The sequence below is a fragment of the Protobothrops mucrosquamatus genome, unplaced genomic scaffold (assembly GCF_001527695.2).
Source record: "Protobothrops mucrosquamatus isolate PMUCROS unplaced genomic scaffold, P.Mucros_1.0 scaffold5936, whole genome shotgun sequence".
NCBI lineage: Eukaryota > Metazoa > Chordata > Lepidosauria > Squamata > Viperidae > Protobothrops > Protobothrops mucrosquamatus.
Genome location: NW_015391775.1, coordinates 7,416 through 23,223, shown reverse-complemented (window position 1 = coordinate 23,223; position 15,808 = coordinate 7,416). Strand labels below are relative to the sequence as shown.

General features: G+C 48.8%; 1 protein-coding gene across 1 annotated transcript in view; it reads right to left on the bottom strand.

The window, feature by feature from the left end:
* Window positions 1-2,235: 2,235 nt before the first annotated feature.
* Window positions 2,236-15,808, bottom strand: part of LOC114923650 (MICAL-like protein 2) — a gene marked incomplete at its 5' end in the record, with an annotated part of 19,706 nt that continues 6,133 nt past the window's right edge. The window contains 17 exons of the mRNA XM_029286920.1: window positions 2,236-2,647; window positions 3,224-3,270; window positions 3,815-3,929; window positions 4,750-4,823; window positions 5,496-5,586; window positions 5,898-6,021; window positions 6,139-6,203; window positions 6,376-6,528; window positions 6,838-6,977; window positions 7,808-7,880; window positions 8,335-8,462; window positions 9,420-9,574; window positions 10,019-10,121; window positions 10,365-10,486; window positions 11,132-11,319; window positions 12,278-12,419; window positions 14,634-14,682. Coding sequence (XP_029142753.1) covers window positions 2,568-2,647; window positions 3,224-3,270; window positions 3,815-3,929; window positions 4,750-4,823; window positions 5,496-5,586; window positions 5,898-6,021; window positions 6,139-6,203; window positions 6,376-6,528; window positions 6,838-6,977; window positions 7,808-7,880; window positions 8,335-8,462; window positions 9,420-9,574; window positions 10,019-10,121; window positions 10,365-10,486; window positions 11,132-11,319; window positions 12,278-12,419; window positions 14,634-14,682 — 1,849 coding nt within the window. The remainder of the gene's footprint in view (window positions 2,648-3,223; window positions 3,271-3,814; window positions 3,930-4,749; window positions 4,824-5,495; window positions 5,587-5,897; window positions 6,022-6,138; window positions 6,204-6,375; window positions 6,529-6,837; window positions 6,978-7,807; window positions 7,881-8,334; window positions 8,463-9,419; window positions 9,575-10,018; window positions 10,122-10,364; window positions 10,487-11,131; window positions 11,320-12,277; window positions 12,420-14,633; window positions 14,683-15,808) is intronic.

Here is a 15,808-nt window from a genome sequence, read left to right as displayed (position 1 = left end):
GTGTTTGGGGCAACAGTAGGTATGGAGCAAATAGGAGTTGCAAAAGATCTTCTGAACCAGATTGCTCCTTTTAAAGCACCACAAAAGATCCACGATCTGCTCCATGCCGGGAACAATTGGACTTATTACACTTGGACACAGCAGCTAAATTCAGGCCCAGACCCAAATATCTACATGCACCCTCCTATGTGCAACTGAAAGCCTTTCCCAAATTCTTCCATCAACAGAATGGAAAGGACTTTCTTTTCAAAAAAAAGATTTAAAAAAAATGATGGTGGTGAATTTATAATTTTATCCGTCCAGTTTGACCTGGGAGCCTCCACTGATGTTTACTGTCCTGAAAATTTTGCGTCTGGAATATTCCCACTTAAACAACAAACAAAAACAAAAAAACCTATACTGCCAGGATGTGGTAATCCTGCCACTGAGCCACATTTGACGAGATAGAAACCCAAGATTTTTGTGTTGTTGTGAGGGTGCCTGGAAACCGACATTTTCCCTCCGCCGTCTGTCATTCCTGTGTTCTCTGCTCGCTTGCTGCTCATTCTAACTGCCGGCAATCAAATGGAATCGTAATCAATTCATTGCTAAATGTTTTATGTTGCGGAGGAAAAAGAGCATTGCTTAAATTGAAATGACACACTCGCACACATAAAACGAACACAAACAAAAGAAGGGCAAGAACGAAAGGCGGGGAGGAAGCATCTGCTGCTTCTCGCCTGCCAAGCGTTCCTTCTCCATTTTTTTTTTTATTTTTTGGCTAAAAACGGTCCTTAGCAGACTCCAGATCCTGGAAAAGCCCACCGGCCTCTCCCACCAACTCCAAAATCCTCAGAATAATGGGCAAGGGGCTTGGGTCATGCAGTCACCTTGCAAAGATGTGAAAGTTGAAAGAGGTTGGGTCAAAGTCTGAGGTTTCCTGGACTTCGTTGGGCTTGGTCCTCAGTTGGCCAGTTCCGTGAAGCTCCTGTCCCTTAAGGAAGTCTCCTGAACTCCTGCATTGGGTGCTTCTCTCATGGTCTAGGTCCATCATTCCAAGAACCTGGAGCTAGATTTTCCATCCTTCTGGCCCACCCAAGCCCTGTCAGTTGACTCAAAGGGAGCAATCTTTGAAGGCCAGGTTGTACAGAAGCCCTAATCTTCATGCCTGCTCCTCACCATCATCAGGTTCTCTGGATCTTCTGCCCCAAATGCCTGATTTGGTTTGCTCATGACCCTTGTCTGTTTCAGGTCGTGCACCAACTTCTGGATAAATATACCAGTTTCCAGTCTGATGTCTCCATGGTTTCCAGGTCAAGTCCACCTCTCTGCTGGTCCACCTTCATCTCATTAGGCTTCTGTGGTTCTCCTGGGGGTCAAGAGTCCTAAAAGGAGATGTTTTTCTCCTATCCAAAGCAGAATTTCACTCTAGTTATCCAGAGTTATCTCCAACTGCATCCTATTCGGTGTTTTCTCCCAGCTAAGTCCACCAAGACTGGTTTAAAAAGAGGTTGTGATCTACCTGGACTTCAGGGCAACTTTCTGAGTCAATTGTCTGGCAAGTTATTTCAAGTATTTCTCTCCTATCCTTAGCAACCGGGGCGCCGACCCCTCAAACATCTGAATAGGTTACCATTTTAATGAAAAAATGCTCCTGGTTATAAGAAATCTATTTCCTCCTGCTCATCCTCTTCCTTCTTCTTCTTAGCTTCCAAACGGTTTCTGCCTCGGGCTTCTGGACCACCCAGGAGATGACATCTAGGTTTTAGAAAAGGCACTGACATCCACCACCCCTTCCCTCGAAATTTGCAAATTGTCAGTCGTAAAACATTCTAGATTTATTATAATGTACAAAAGTAAAAAAAAAACAAAAAACACCAGTCCATTGGGATCATCCCGCAGGCCAGATTCTGGAGTAAATCTGGTGGCTGGGATTCTCCAAATCATGGAAATAGACGCACACGTGGCGATTGTGGTGATGATTTTTGAATGAAAATTCCTGAGAATTTCTCCCCCCCCCCCCAGAAGTCGCTGGCAAACAGGCCTGCTGAGAGCTACAGCGCCACCTAGTGTCCAGAAGGTGATTTCTCCCAGGGATGGCACCCAAATCCTTGGAAGGAGAGCAATGGAAAGAGATTTATTTATAGTAGGAAGGGAAGTTTTTCTCTTCTGGGCAAAATGAAATGGTACAGTCCTGGCAGGGGGAAAAAAATGGGGGGGCAGCCATATGTGCCAAATTCTCCTGCAGATGGGGGAAAAAAAAAGAATCCGTGCGAGGTCTTTGCTTCAAAGCTTTGTTTGAAGATGCTCAAACTGCACTTGGATTTTTGGCAAATTCCAAAAGGCAAAGAGGAGTGGCTGCATTCAGAGCCTATATTTCACCCCAGGGCTTTGCTCCCCACTATCCAAGCACGGCTAGATTTCCTGGGAGATCTGCTTCTGCTTCAATTCCCCCTCCACACACACACACACACCTCTTCGTGGAGCAGCTAAACCCCTTCTCCTCCTTGGAAACAAAGTTATCTGAACAGCAAATAGATCCGTCGTTTCAGGTGATGCAGCTCCTTAGGTTGCATCCCCTCCTGGATTCAGTTCTTGGTTTTCCATATTCCGAAAGAGCCAAATTTGTTTTTCCTTTTTTCATTGTCCTGGGGGCTGCGAGACACACCTGCGGGGAAGAAACACCTCCTTAAACCATCGATCAGTCATTACATGAGGGCTGCTGCTAAAGGTAGAATAGAATAGAAGCTGGAAGGGACCTTGGAGGTCTTCTAGTCCAGCCCCCTGCTCAAGCAGGAGAACCTATACTGTCTCAGACAGGTGGATGTCTAGTCTCTTCTTGAAAATCTCCAGTGATGGAGCGCCCAGTTCTGGACTTAACCGTTCCATTAGTGACTGTTCAAAGTTGCAACAGCCGTGAAAAAAGTTACAACGGTAGCATTAGGGCAAAAAGTAGCCTTGACCCAAATGGCTTAGTGCAGTGGTGGCGAACCTATGGCATGCGTGCCAGAGGCGGCACTCGGAGCCCTTTCTGTGGGCACGTGTGCCATGCCCCAGAGATGGCGAGGGACTGGCCCTTGCCGTCCTGGCCCCACCCACCCACTCTGCCATGACCACCGCAGCAATGCCCACCCGGCACCCAGTGATAAATAAGTGGGTCTTAGGTTGCAGTTTGGGCACTGGGTCTCTAAAAGGTTCGCCATCCCTGGCTTAGTGTGATCTACCTTGTAGGGTTGAGACTCACCAAACTTCTTGATCATGTCAACGAACATCTCATCTTCTTCCAGCTCCCTACGGAAGGAAGCAGAGCAGCTAGTCCAACACCTGGAACAGGACGAGCACTCCAGATGTTGAACTAAAAGCTTCGGGAGAAAGGAGAGCCCCGCCCCTGCCAGATGCACAAATAGCTTCCTGGTACGGTGTCTGCGGCCTCGGCCCAGTGAGCCCACCTTCACAATTAGCAACGCAACTGCAGCCAGAAAGTACCGACAATCAGCCCTAATTACTCCAAGACACTTGCCAAAAAGCCAGACCTGTGAACCTCGTTTGGCAGAAAGGAGCTGCTCAGGTTTCTCAGGAGGGCTCTTGACCCCCCCCTTTGAAAGGCCTAAGGCCAGGAAGGTCCTTTTTCGAGGTAACTACTTCTGAAGGAAACGGGAAAATTGCAAACGGCAAGGCAAGCGATAGCTTCCTTCAGCCAAGTTCCCCAACCTGGGCAGGTTGAAAGACGTGTGGACTTCAAATCCCAGAATTCGCCAGCCTACCTTGCTGGGAAACCGAGGGCTGGGCAAGGGCTGTCCCTCCAGTCCCCCTGCCTTCCTCCACCCCTTCGTACCTGAGTCTGTCCTCATCCAGGTCTTCGACGATTTTGTTCCGATTGTTGACCGTGTCCAAGTACGAGTCGAGAAGTTCCTTCTCCCGAGCCTTCTCCTTCGCGGTCTTCAAGTTATCTGGGCGGCAGGGGAAGGACCAGAGTTATATGTTAAAGAAATAAATCACAACACAAAACAAAACAATGGAAGGCTCTCCCAAGGGTTGTGTTGTGTTAAGATAACCGTGGATGACCTTGGAGGGAAGATTCAGGAATGGTTAAGAGAAAGGAGGACAGAAGAAGTTCTGAAGTTCTGGAAAAGGGGGTCCTGCTAAGGAAAAGGCCAGGTTGGATCAAAAAGTTCAACTTTTTGCCTAAAAACACCTGCCAATAATCCCTTCCTTCCTTCCTTTCCTTCCTTCCTTCCTTCCTTCCTTCCTTCCTTCCTTCCTTCCTTCCTTCCTTCCTCCCTTTCTTTCCTTCCTTCCTTCCTTCCTTCCTTCCTCCCTCTTTCTTTCCTTCCTTCCTTCCTTTCTTTCTCCCTCCCTTTCTTTCCTTTCTTCTTTTCTTTCTTTTTTCCTTCCTTCCTTCCTTCTTTCTTTCTTTCTTTCTTTCTTTCTTCCTTTCTTTCAGTTTTTATAAACACCTGCTGGGATGCACCAGGCCCTTCACCACCACAAAAGGGATGAAACCACAAAAGGGAGTCAGCATCAGAGTCGGTGGAAGGCAAGCTTGCTTTCCTTGTGGGGCCTCTATTTTACCTTCAAGATAATGGGCTTAAACTGGGATGGGATCTGTATATCTGTTTCTCTTTCCTTGTTCTCCACTGAGCTTCCTGGCACATTTGCTGTGTTGTAAAATAGGTTGGAGAAGGTGGAGAGAAAAAAATGGAAGTTCTTCCCAGCTGGAGGAATCATAACCATGAAGCATGCCAAGAAGAGGAGGGATGGGAGACTCACCAGCTTTGCTGATGAGACTCCGAAGTTCGGTCTCAATGTCCCACTGCTTTACTTCCAGTTTCTGCTGGTTTATCCTGCAGGAGAGAAGCGTTACTTTAAGGGATCCAGATTCGCACGTGGGGCCGGTCCAAAGTTTTGGAGCCCTCCTGAAGTGATAGCTGGAAGGATTCTACGACATCTTTTTCTTATTATTATTATTATTTTGAGTAGAATTTTACCATACAATAAAAATAATTTCAAAAAAAGGGAAGAAAAATACAGGGCAGCAGAAAAGATAAGAAATAAGAAAAGATATTTTTAAAATTGGGGGGGAAGGAAGGAAAGCATTCCTGTTTCAAACAACTTTCTATCAAAGAATAGGGGCCGTGAAGGAAAAGAAACACATGCTTGCTTAGCGGCCACAAGGGATAGGCAACTTGGTCGTAAAGCGAAATGGCTGCTAAGCAAAACCACAAGTCTACTTATGACTTCAGCTTTCCGTTGCTTTACAGGTCTGCAAAAGTCATAAATGAGAGGACTGCTCGTAAAGCTACTTTTTTTCGCTGTCGTAACTGCAAACGGTCGATAATTAAGAGTCGCTAAATGAGGACTGCAAACGGTCAATAAACAAGAAAGTCACCAAAGGAGAACTACCTGTCACGACCTGTTGGGTTTAAAAAGGGAGCCCAAATCCTACCCTAGTCGGCAACTGGCTGCCCAGGTGCCCTGAACCGGCCACTTTGCTTGCCCCATCCAGTTCCACTCACTTGTGCATCAATTCGGATTCCCGTCTCAGCAAGAGCTGCTTCTCGTGGATCAGTTTGAACCATTCCACCATCAGGGCATCTTCGGAATCGTCTGTGTACAAGATCCGAGAAAGAGGTCAAATGAGGCACCATCCGCCACAAAGAACCACAGACAGACCCTGTAAGGTAGGCCAGGTGGGAAAATAACCCAGCACCCGCCTCTACAGAAGAAAAATCGCCTAACTTGGAAAACTTCCCTTAATCTTGTTTGTTATTAAAGAAGAAAAAAGAAGCCACGTATTCTAGCCTTCCGGGTCTCCATAAGGACTAGAAACCTGGACCTTGGGCAAACCTTTTTTTTTCAAAAGAAGACCAGAAAGCACCATCTTTGGGCTGTTGTCAGTTTGGCAAGGACCCCCTCACCTCCCTCGCAAGCCCGCAGCTGTTTCTCCAAGGTGATCCCCTTCTGCTCCAGCTTGTCCAGATCTCTTTCGATCTGCCGGATTTCTTTCCGGATCTCTTCCTCGGGGATGTAATCCGGGTGGAGCTGAAAGGCATCAAAGAGTTAAAGGCATCTGATTCGCCACCCTGAGGCTCAGGGCGGTTTGGCATCCCGACAATCCTGCAAGGTAGGCCGGCAGCTCGGCTTGAATCCATAGCCTACCTTGGTGGGAGAGACGGCTTGATCACCCGGATGCTTCCAGAAGGTTCCCGGAGACGACGGCTGGGCTGAAAACGAAGAGGGAAAGGTTCAGTTGCTGTCCGACGGCCTTCCAGATGTTGCTGAACTACAATTCCCAGCGTCCCTCAGCAATGGCCCTCCTAGCTGGGGCTGATGAGAACGGTAGTACAGCAGTGTCAGATACTCAAGAGTCTAATGGAAACGATGAGAGAAACTGACCGGCCGCAACCACTGTTTTCGAGGGACTCCATTTCTCTGCTTTGGCAGTGGCTGGCTGAGATTCCCACGGCAGCTTCTCTTTCTGCCAGCTGATGGAGGCATCCAGCTGTGGCACCAACAGCTTCTTCTTCGGGAGCTGGACAGCCAGCGGTGCTATGATGGAAACAAAAAGGAGAGAAAACCCAATTTATGAGCGTGGACTTGAGTTCCGATTCAGCTTTCAGCCATCCCGATGGGCGAGATCCTTCTCAAGGAGGATGTGCCCAGGAGAGGACAAAGTTACCACAGGTCGGGCCCAATCAGGCAAGCCGAAATAGAGAAAACTGAGCAATCGGGAGTTCTCTCCCCTTCATGAGGACTAGCGTCTTGCTTGAAAGGCTTTGAAAGCCCAAAGGGGAAAAAACTGCCAGTTTTTTTCCTATGGGAATTACCCAGATCCTGTCAAAGCACAGTTAGTCATACCAGAGTTAGGAGCTGCCGGGGAGATGACCAAAAGAGGCGGCTTTTTGTCGTTTTGTCCAGGTTTCACCTCTATGTTGATCAACACTTTGTGAACATCGGCAGGTTTTGGAGACGGCTTGGCTGCGTCCTGATGGGGGGGTCTGCAGAAAAGGAGAGAGGCCGTTAGCACAGGCCCTAACCAACATTTTGGGCCAAGGCAGGCAGAATTTGGCAGTCCCATACTGGACTCTGCAAATCAAATCACATGTAGCATTAGAACCGCTTTATAAATCCTTAGTAAGGTCACATCTGGAATAACTGCATCCAATTTTGGTCACCACATTGCAAAAAAGATGTTGAGACTTTGGAAAAATTGCAAAGAAGAGCAACTAAGATGATTAAAGGCCTGGAGACTAAAACATACGAAGAACGGTTGCAGGATTTGGGAATGGCCAGTCTAGAGAAAAGACGGATTTAGGGGGGACATGACAGCAGACTTCCAGTATTTGAGGGGCTGCCACAAAGAGGAGGGGGGGTCAACTTGTTTTCCAAAGCACCAGAAGGCAGGACAAAAAACAACGGATGGAAACCAATCAAGGAGAGAAGCAACCAGGAATTAAGGAGAAACTTCCTAACAGTGAGGACAATTAACCAGTGGAACTGCTTGCCACCAGAAGTTGTGGATGTTCCATCACTGGAGGTTTTTAAGAAGAGATTGGACAGTCACCTGTCTGAAATGGTCTAGGGCAGACATGTCAAACATGCGACGTCACGTGACGTCGCGCAACGTTATCAGGACTGTTTTGCCATTGCCGGCAATGGGGTGGCGCCCGCGGCTTCTGTGTGACGCGTCTGGCCTGTGGGTCGGCAGTTTGACACCCCTGGTCTAGGGTCTCCTGCTTGAGCAGGGGGCTGGACTACAAGACCTCCAAGGTCCCTTCCAGTTCTATTCTACCCCTTAGATTTTGCTTTCCTTCTTTTTAGCACTCACTTGACTGGCTTCAGCTTCGCTCTCCAGTCTTCTGGATTCTCCAATTTCTCTTCTGCCCCACTGACGTTTTTCACTGAATGAGAAACACGCAAAGGAGGGTGAAGCATAAACCAGCATTCAAGGTTTGCCTCCTCCTCCTCCTCCTCCTCCTCCTCCTCCTCCTCCCGAATCCCAACCATCATGTGGAGTGAGTGAATTAGGGAGTGGGTGTGCAAACATGCCGATTCTGCAAAATTGTGCTTGTAAGTATGCAGTTTATAGAACCAAAATCTTTGAGATTTGTTGATTTATTTTTTTTAAAAAAGGGTAGAATTGGATTTCTCGGCTGCCTCCATCCATCCCATCCCATGGCTGGCTGGGGAATTCTGGGAGTTGAAGCCCACCCATCTTAACGTTGCCCAGATTGAGAATCCCCGGTTTAAACATTAACTAGGATTGAGACCATTCAATTGACTCTCTTTGATCGGGGATTCAAGTCAGGATGTGACACCCAACTCATCACAGGCACCTGGATGGCTGCTTCCTACCTTTAACCACCACCTTGGTGTCCAATTTACGTCCAGTGTGGGCCAATGTGGCAATGGACCCATCCTTGACTTTGCTCTGGGGCTCAGCTCCAACCTCCACTTTGTGGCTAGGATCCTTGGGGAGATTCCTGACCCAATGGGGTGTTTCTGCCCCTCTTTCAGCGTCTGCGAAAGCTGGCTTGTTAAAGGCTTTGCTAGCTGGAGGATTCTGGGGTTGCAGACCCCGCGAACTGGAGAGGGCAGGAGAAGATGGGTTGCTGGAAAGAAAAGATGGTTACTAGCTTCTTGGCTGAATTAAGAAGACACAGAACCTGGCCGTCTTGGAAGCATGGGAACCGAGTTCCGAAACCGCCCTCTTCCAGCATATACATTTAATAAAGAAATAAAATCATAATCCACAGATTCCCTACCAAACCAATTTGTAAGAGGTAAAGTTGCACTTTTGACCATTCCGGGGTGTGTCGGCCCACAAACACCCCTCTTTGCAAACTCAAATCTGCAATTTAAGGAGACCCAGTTTGGTCCAGTGCTGAAGGCACCAAACTAAAAAGCAGGAGATGGTGAGTTCTAGTTCTGCTTTAGCCACGAAAGCCATCTGTAACTTTGGGCCAGGAGACGGCGAGTTCTAGTCTAGTCTAGTTCTAGCCTTAGCCACGAAAGCCAACTGGGTGACTTTGGGCCAATCACCAGGAGACGGTGAGTTCTAGTCCCACCTTAACTGTGAAAGCTGGATGGGTGACCGAGTCAATCACCGGGAGACAGTGAGTTCTAGTCTAGTCTAATTCTAGCCTTAGCCAGGAAAGCTGCCTAGAAGGCAATGAGTTCTAGTCCTGCCTTAACTGTGAAAGCCGGCTGGGTGATTTTGAGTCAATCACCAAGAGATGGTGAGTTCTAGTCCCGCCTTAGCCATGAAAGCCACCTGGGTGACGTTGGGTCAATTATTCTCTCTCAGCCCAACCTACCTCACAGGGTTGTGGTGGGAAAAATAGGAGGAATTTTTTGCCACCTGGAGTTATTTGTAAGAATAATAAAAAGCCAGAATACAAGTAAGTACAGTAAATGCCAGTGGAACACCGAAGGCTCACCTGTTGTAAGCCAAAGATCGGGGCACCGCAGCGCTGCTAACCCCTCCCGGCTGGCTGGCCGAGGGCTGCGGTCCCGGTAAGAAGCGCTGAAGGATGCTCCGTGCTTCGTCTTTCTTGCTGTCACTGGTGCTGTTGATGCTGATGCTGACCGGGAGCTGAGTTCGAGAGAGGGGTGTTTTCTCAGGGACCTGGGTAGGCTGGACAGGAGAGCTGCTGTGATTTCTCGCCGGTTCAGGTTTTCGCGCAGGGAAGCCAGAAGAGGCTGGATCAGCCTGGAAGAATTTCTCCCGAGCCTGCTGGATCCTGGAGCGCACCTCCGTCGAAGAGGAAGCCACGGGGGGATCCGCACTCGGGGCAGGAGGGTGCGAGCGAGACAGACTCGGGCTTGTGGAGACCCTGCCGGTTTTAGGACTCCAGGAATTGGGTGGTGGCTGAGGGGCTGCTGGTTGGGGGGTCACGTGGTTTTGGAAGACCCTACGTGGTTTGGGCACTGGGGATGCTGCCTGCGGCAGTTCCAGCCCCTTCCCAGAGTTCCCTGAGGGGGTCTTGGAAGTGGTGGTGGTCTTCTTCTCCGCCCTGCTCTCCTGGGCAGAAGGAACCTGGGCAGGTGCAGCCCCTGCGTGTCGGTTACAAACGAAGGTGCCCGGGCTAAGCCCAGCTTGGTAGTTTCCTCTTTGTAAAGTGCTGGAACATTTTTTGCACCTGGAAGCAAAAGTTTGGACCAAACGTGACCATCTAAGAGGGGGATCAGATTGGCTGGCTGGGAATTCTGGGAGTTGAAGTCCGCCCGTCTTAAAGTGGGTAAGGCGGAGAAAGACTGGGCCAGAGTGGACTTTACAGACAACCCAATCCTTGCGGCATCCTTACCCCTCCCCGAGCCAGACCCCTGAAGCACGGCCTAGGGGGCAAGGCCAGCTCCCGGTCGACTCCTCCAGAGGCCCATACCTAAAGCAATTCCTGTGATACAGTTTCCCGTCCATCAGGAGGCGCTGGACCAAGTGCACATGAGTTCCGCAGATGGCACAGTTGCTGGGTTGTGTATTGTTCTTCTCGACTAAGACCCGTCTCTGGAGGGAGAGGACACAGGCACAAGGGGATTCAAAAGGAGCCCCCCCTCCTCCATCAAGCCCAAGACCCTTCTAGCCCCCTCCCCTGTTTTGCAGGGCACACCCTCCCTTCTCTGTTCCCATTAGCTTAGCCTCGCATTCATGACCGGTGGCGTCATCCTGCAATCATACCATCACAATTTGCAACTTTTTTGGGCCAATTTCCGGTAAAAAACGCCCATTGGGAGAAAGTGGATTCATTTAACGATGGCGCGATTCGTTTAACGGCCAAGGGGAACTCGCTTTACAACCATTGTAAAAACGGTTGTGAAATCGGGTTCAGTCACATGGTGACTTGACTTACCACGGCAACGACGTACAATGGAAATTCCAGTCCCTACTTTGGCCGTAAGTCAACAATTACTTATATGTGATTAATAATCCTCTGGTGTGCCAACCAAGCCACTGGTCTATTAAAATATTGTGTTATGGGTTCAAAAAGGGTGAGAAGCACCGATTGAGAGGATTAGAGTCCTCCTCCCTTAGCCGCCATTATTCTAAGATACACTCTGCTGATCCATGGAGGTTCTGTTCTGAAATACCCCGGTGTCATAAACACAGAGAGAGAGAGTCAGCCTCCAGGACAAAAGGGGTGGTGTTTCGTACTTCGACTGCCTGAGGGGAGTCCATCGCCAGCCTCCGCCCCACCACAGCTGGTTCTGCTTTGGGTTCAAGAAAAGGCGGCCTTGCTGGTTGCGTTGAGCTCGGGGCCCTCGGCTCAGGAACCCCTCTTTTCTCGGTCGGCTGCTCACTGGGTTGGGAAGCCGGACGCTTGATTCCAGCCATCCCTCCAACTGCAGAAAAGAAAAGAGAATTGAGCTGCCAAGGCTCTCATCGTATCAAAGACACATAAAAGGGCACGATTGGATATGTTAGTCCACAAAACTGGCACCAAATGCAATCTGATTTACCTGCCTTATGTTATTAAGGCTGATGATTGCTTACTGAGATAACCGTCTGGTTTTTTTTAATCAATGTTTCTTTTCCCAATTTAAAGAGGCATTCCTTCTTTCCTCTCTTCCCTCCTTCCCTCCCTGTTTCCTTTCTTCCTCCCTTCCCTCCCTTCCCTTCTCTTCCCTTCCCTTCCCCTCCAACTGTCTCAGCAATTACCACTCCAGTTTTGCTAGCCTCTAGTCCAGTGGTTCTCAACCTTTTTAATGCCGCGACCCCAACCGGTCGTAAGTCGAGGACTAAACCGGTCGTAAGTCAAGGACTAAACCGGTTGTAAGTCGAGGACTACCCAACCGGTTGTAAGTCGAGGACTTTCCCTGCCCGGGAGTGCCGCGCATGCGTGGTTCCGCCCCCTGCGCCGGCCGAGGCGTAGCTGGCAAGCGGCAGAGACGGAGCAGGTCGACCACCAGCTGGCCCAGCCCAAGGGAGGTAAGGCACCCGCCGGAAAAGGGGAAAAAACGGCGGACAAAAAAAATGGCGGACAGCCTTGCTTGGCGACCCCCGTGAAATGGTCGATCGACCCCAAATGGGGTCCCGACCCACAGGTTGAGAACCACTGCTCTAGTCCTTGGCTATCACACTGCCTCTACCCATAAAAGCTCCATTTCTAGCTATCCTGTCCATGGCTTATGTCAAGCTGGTTACATCTTGTGTGGGGCAGGGTGTGTTGTTGTTCTTTAATCCTTCCCATCCTCTAAAAGTCTTCAGAGGCCTCATAGGAGCCATCACAGCGTGGACAGGACTTCACCTCAGCCCAACACTCGGAAGGAGGGAGCGAGCGAGAAAGAGAGAGATACTCACTGGGCGACTTGCCGTGGAAGTAATTGTAATATTGGGAGACGTAAGTGAGGATGCTCAGCCGGTCGGGCACTTTAAGGGCCACCATATCTTCAGCGTCCAGCAAAGCCGGGATGCCCAGCTCCTTCTCAGCCACCCGGAAAGCCTGTGAGATGCGAAGAGAGAAGTGGAGTTGATGTCCTTCTCTTTAACCAAGCCGAGCAAGAGGAGATCCATGGCCAAAGGATTTTGCAGGACAACCAAATCTGTGACGAGTTCAGGTCCTGAATCCTGGTCTCCTAAGGGAAACCGTGACCTCGGAACAACCCCCTGCCAGAAAATCCATCCTCATCCCCTTGGCGGGGTCAAGAAACAAAGAAAGTGTTTTGCAACTTGTTTTCCACTAACTACACACTTTCTATCAAGATCACAGACTTTTGCCATGAACAGTGGACTGATGTGGCCTGGGAGACCCCAGAAGTCAACCTCGGTGTCAAGGAAAATTTTCACCGCAGGGTTAAGGCACCGTTCCACCAAACAGGAGGAAGCCTCCCTACTGGGAACGAAAGAGAAGCCGGCACGTGCAAATGGAATCCAGCGATAGAGAGGAGAGGCTGCCAAGTCTCCTAGTCCTCATAAAAAAGGCTCTTTGGTGTGGTTGAAAAAGAATCTCATCTCCAAGTCTGGCTCCAGGAGTTGAAGACCAGCCAGGCCACAGAAACTCAACGTGGAGGCCCAGCAACTTCACCAGGACATTCCATTCCTCCGGCCCTCAACCCACGCTCGGATTGTTGGACCCGGTGCGGAGACGATGGGTGGTCCAAGCCTGCTTCCTTCTCACAAACATCTGGGAGACTTTTCTTCCTGACAACAATTGGCTTTCCCAGGCACTCCACATCCAAGGATCTCCGGTTTCCAAAAAACAGAGTAAGGAAGGGGGATGGAGGAGGATCTGGTTTCTAGAGGGGGAACCTCTTTCAGCAGGCAGCCAGATTGGGACTGGCAAGAGGCGAAGGGGTGAAACGATGTGCATCTAAATCTGATCTCTGATTTCTCAGGGAGGATCACCGGAAATCGGATCTGCTTCGCAGGGTTGCAGGGAGGAGGGAAATAAAGGGAGGAGAATGACTAAGGCTGGCCTGCTATCCTCAGGAGAAGAGCAGGAGAGGATGGAGAGGGAGAGATGGAGATAGAGACTGAGACAGAGAGGTGGAGAGGTGGAGAAGATGGAAGTGGAGAGGTGGAGAGAGAGGGTGAAACAGAAACATGGAGATGGGAGAAGAAAGAAAGATGATGGAAATGAGGCAGAGGGGGATGGAGAGACTGAGACAGAGACTGAGAGAAGAGATAGATCGAGATGGATAGAGAGATGAAAATAGAGAGATATAGATAGATAGATAGATAGATAGATAGATAGATAGATAGATAGATAGATAGATAGATAGATAGATAGATGGATGGATGGATGGATGGATGGATGGATGGATGGATGGATGGATGGATGGATGGATGGATGCATCAAGACTCTGTAAAACCTGCATTCAAGAATTCAACTTCCATAAATCTGTTTCTGTATTCATACTGCCAGGTTTCACAACCTTCACTCCAAATTACATTTATGTATTTATTTACCTATCACTGTGGGCTTGTGGGCCACCTGGATGGAGCAAATCCTGGCCTGCAGAACTACGATATGCCTGGTGCACAAACCAAGACTAAGCTACCGTTCGGTAATCCCCAGCTATCATTCCACATCCACTCGGTCCAATCCAGATAAATAACAAATCAGATCAAGCCAGGCTTGTTGCCAAACGGGGTTCAGGAGGGCGACTGCTCTTGGTGCCTTTGGGCGGTCCAGACATTGACTGATCGGTCCTCATCCTCGGCCAACTTTCCCCCCCATTCAAATTGAGGGCGCTGGTAATCTGGGCAAACTGGTTTTTCCAGCCTCTGCCTTGAACTGAACGCGACTGAGTTCACTTACAAGATTAATCCACCTTTCCCTCCCCTCTTATTTTTAAGGTTTGATCTCTTTCTGCCAGACTTTGGGGTTCCTCCGCACCCTCAACCTGAAGCCCATCCACGTTCGGAGCGTCTCAAGGGCCCCAACTGCTCTACCAACACAGTTCAAGAACGCTGCAAACAAACAGAAAAAGCCCAGGGGAAAAAATTGAGTAATCCTACGCAAGAAATGCAAACTGCTAATATATATATATATATTTTTCTAAAGGAAAGTTAATGGGGTCGAGTATTTGTTTTATGATCTGTTTGTTCTGATCAAATCTACCTGAGGTCAAGGTGCTCAGGAGAAAGAAAGGGGAAGAAAAACAGCCTGGAGGGAAATGACGAGGAAGCGAAGGGGAGAGAAAAACCACCCTACCAATGCGTTGTTCTCGAAGACGTTTTCCTTGCTCAGGGAAGTGAAGTCTCTGAAACAGAAAGAAAAGCAAAAGTTATAGAGAAACAAGTAAGAACAGGCCAGGATTCCTTGCCCCACCATGTTGCCTGCCAGGCCAAACTCTCCCTCTAGCCAGTTTTTTCCCCATCAGAGCATGCAACATATTCTCAATGTTAAGATGTTTGTCCTAACATTCTACATAAGTCTGGAATTTACATTCCTTATGATGATGGAAGACAGTCTCGGTCAACAAAGATGATTAGGAGACTGGAGGATAAAACATAGGATGAACTGTTGCAGGAACAGGCTATGTCTCTAACAGAGAGAAGGACGAGGGGGGGACATGATAGCAATCTTCCAATATTTGAGGGGCTGCCACAAAGAAGAGGGGGGGTCAATCTATTCTCTAAAGCACCAGAAGGCAGAACAAGAAGCAACGGATGGAAACTGATCAAGGAGAGAAGCAACCTAGAACTAAGGAGAAATTTCCTGACAGTGAGGACAATAAACCAGTGGAACAACCTGCCTCTAGAAGTTGTGGGTGCTCCATCACTGGAGGCTTTTAAGAGATTGGACAGACACCGCTTGAGCAGTGGACTGGACTAGAAGACCTCCAAGATCCCTTCCAACTTTGTTATTCTATATTCTCTAAGTCTGAATGTTTTTTGAAGTTTAGACACAGTCCTCCAATCCTCGTAAACACCTGAAAATCTCTCCTGTAATAGTCGTGACCAAGTTCAGCTATCTCATCCTGCAGGAATCTACCTGCCCTTACACGGCTAGTTCAGGAAAAGGGATCCAATGTCAACTTCTAATTAACAATTCCACATGCCTGATGCAAGTTTCTAAGAACCAGATCTACCTTCTGGGAAATCTCATCCATCCACAAAATAAAAATAAAAATCAGGGTTTGGAAGACAATTGTACCCATATTCACAGCCGCCTCAAAGGGGTGCTTTTGCCAGTATCCCAAATCCCATCATGCAGGGAGAAACTGAACTGGCTAGCATTCTCTCTAACGTGAATCAAGCTATTAAAACCACCTTGAACCTGTGGCATTAAAATCTCTTTGGGTCAATAGAAGAAAGAAAAAAGATCCTGCTTCAGAGAATTGGGCAATGTAGGTCTTTTCTCTCCCCCCCCCCCCCCCCCCCCCC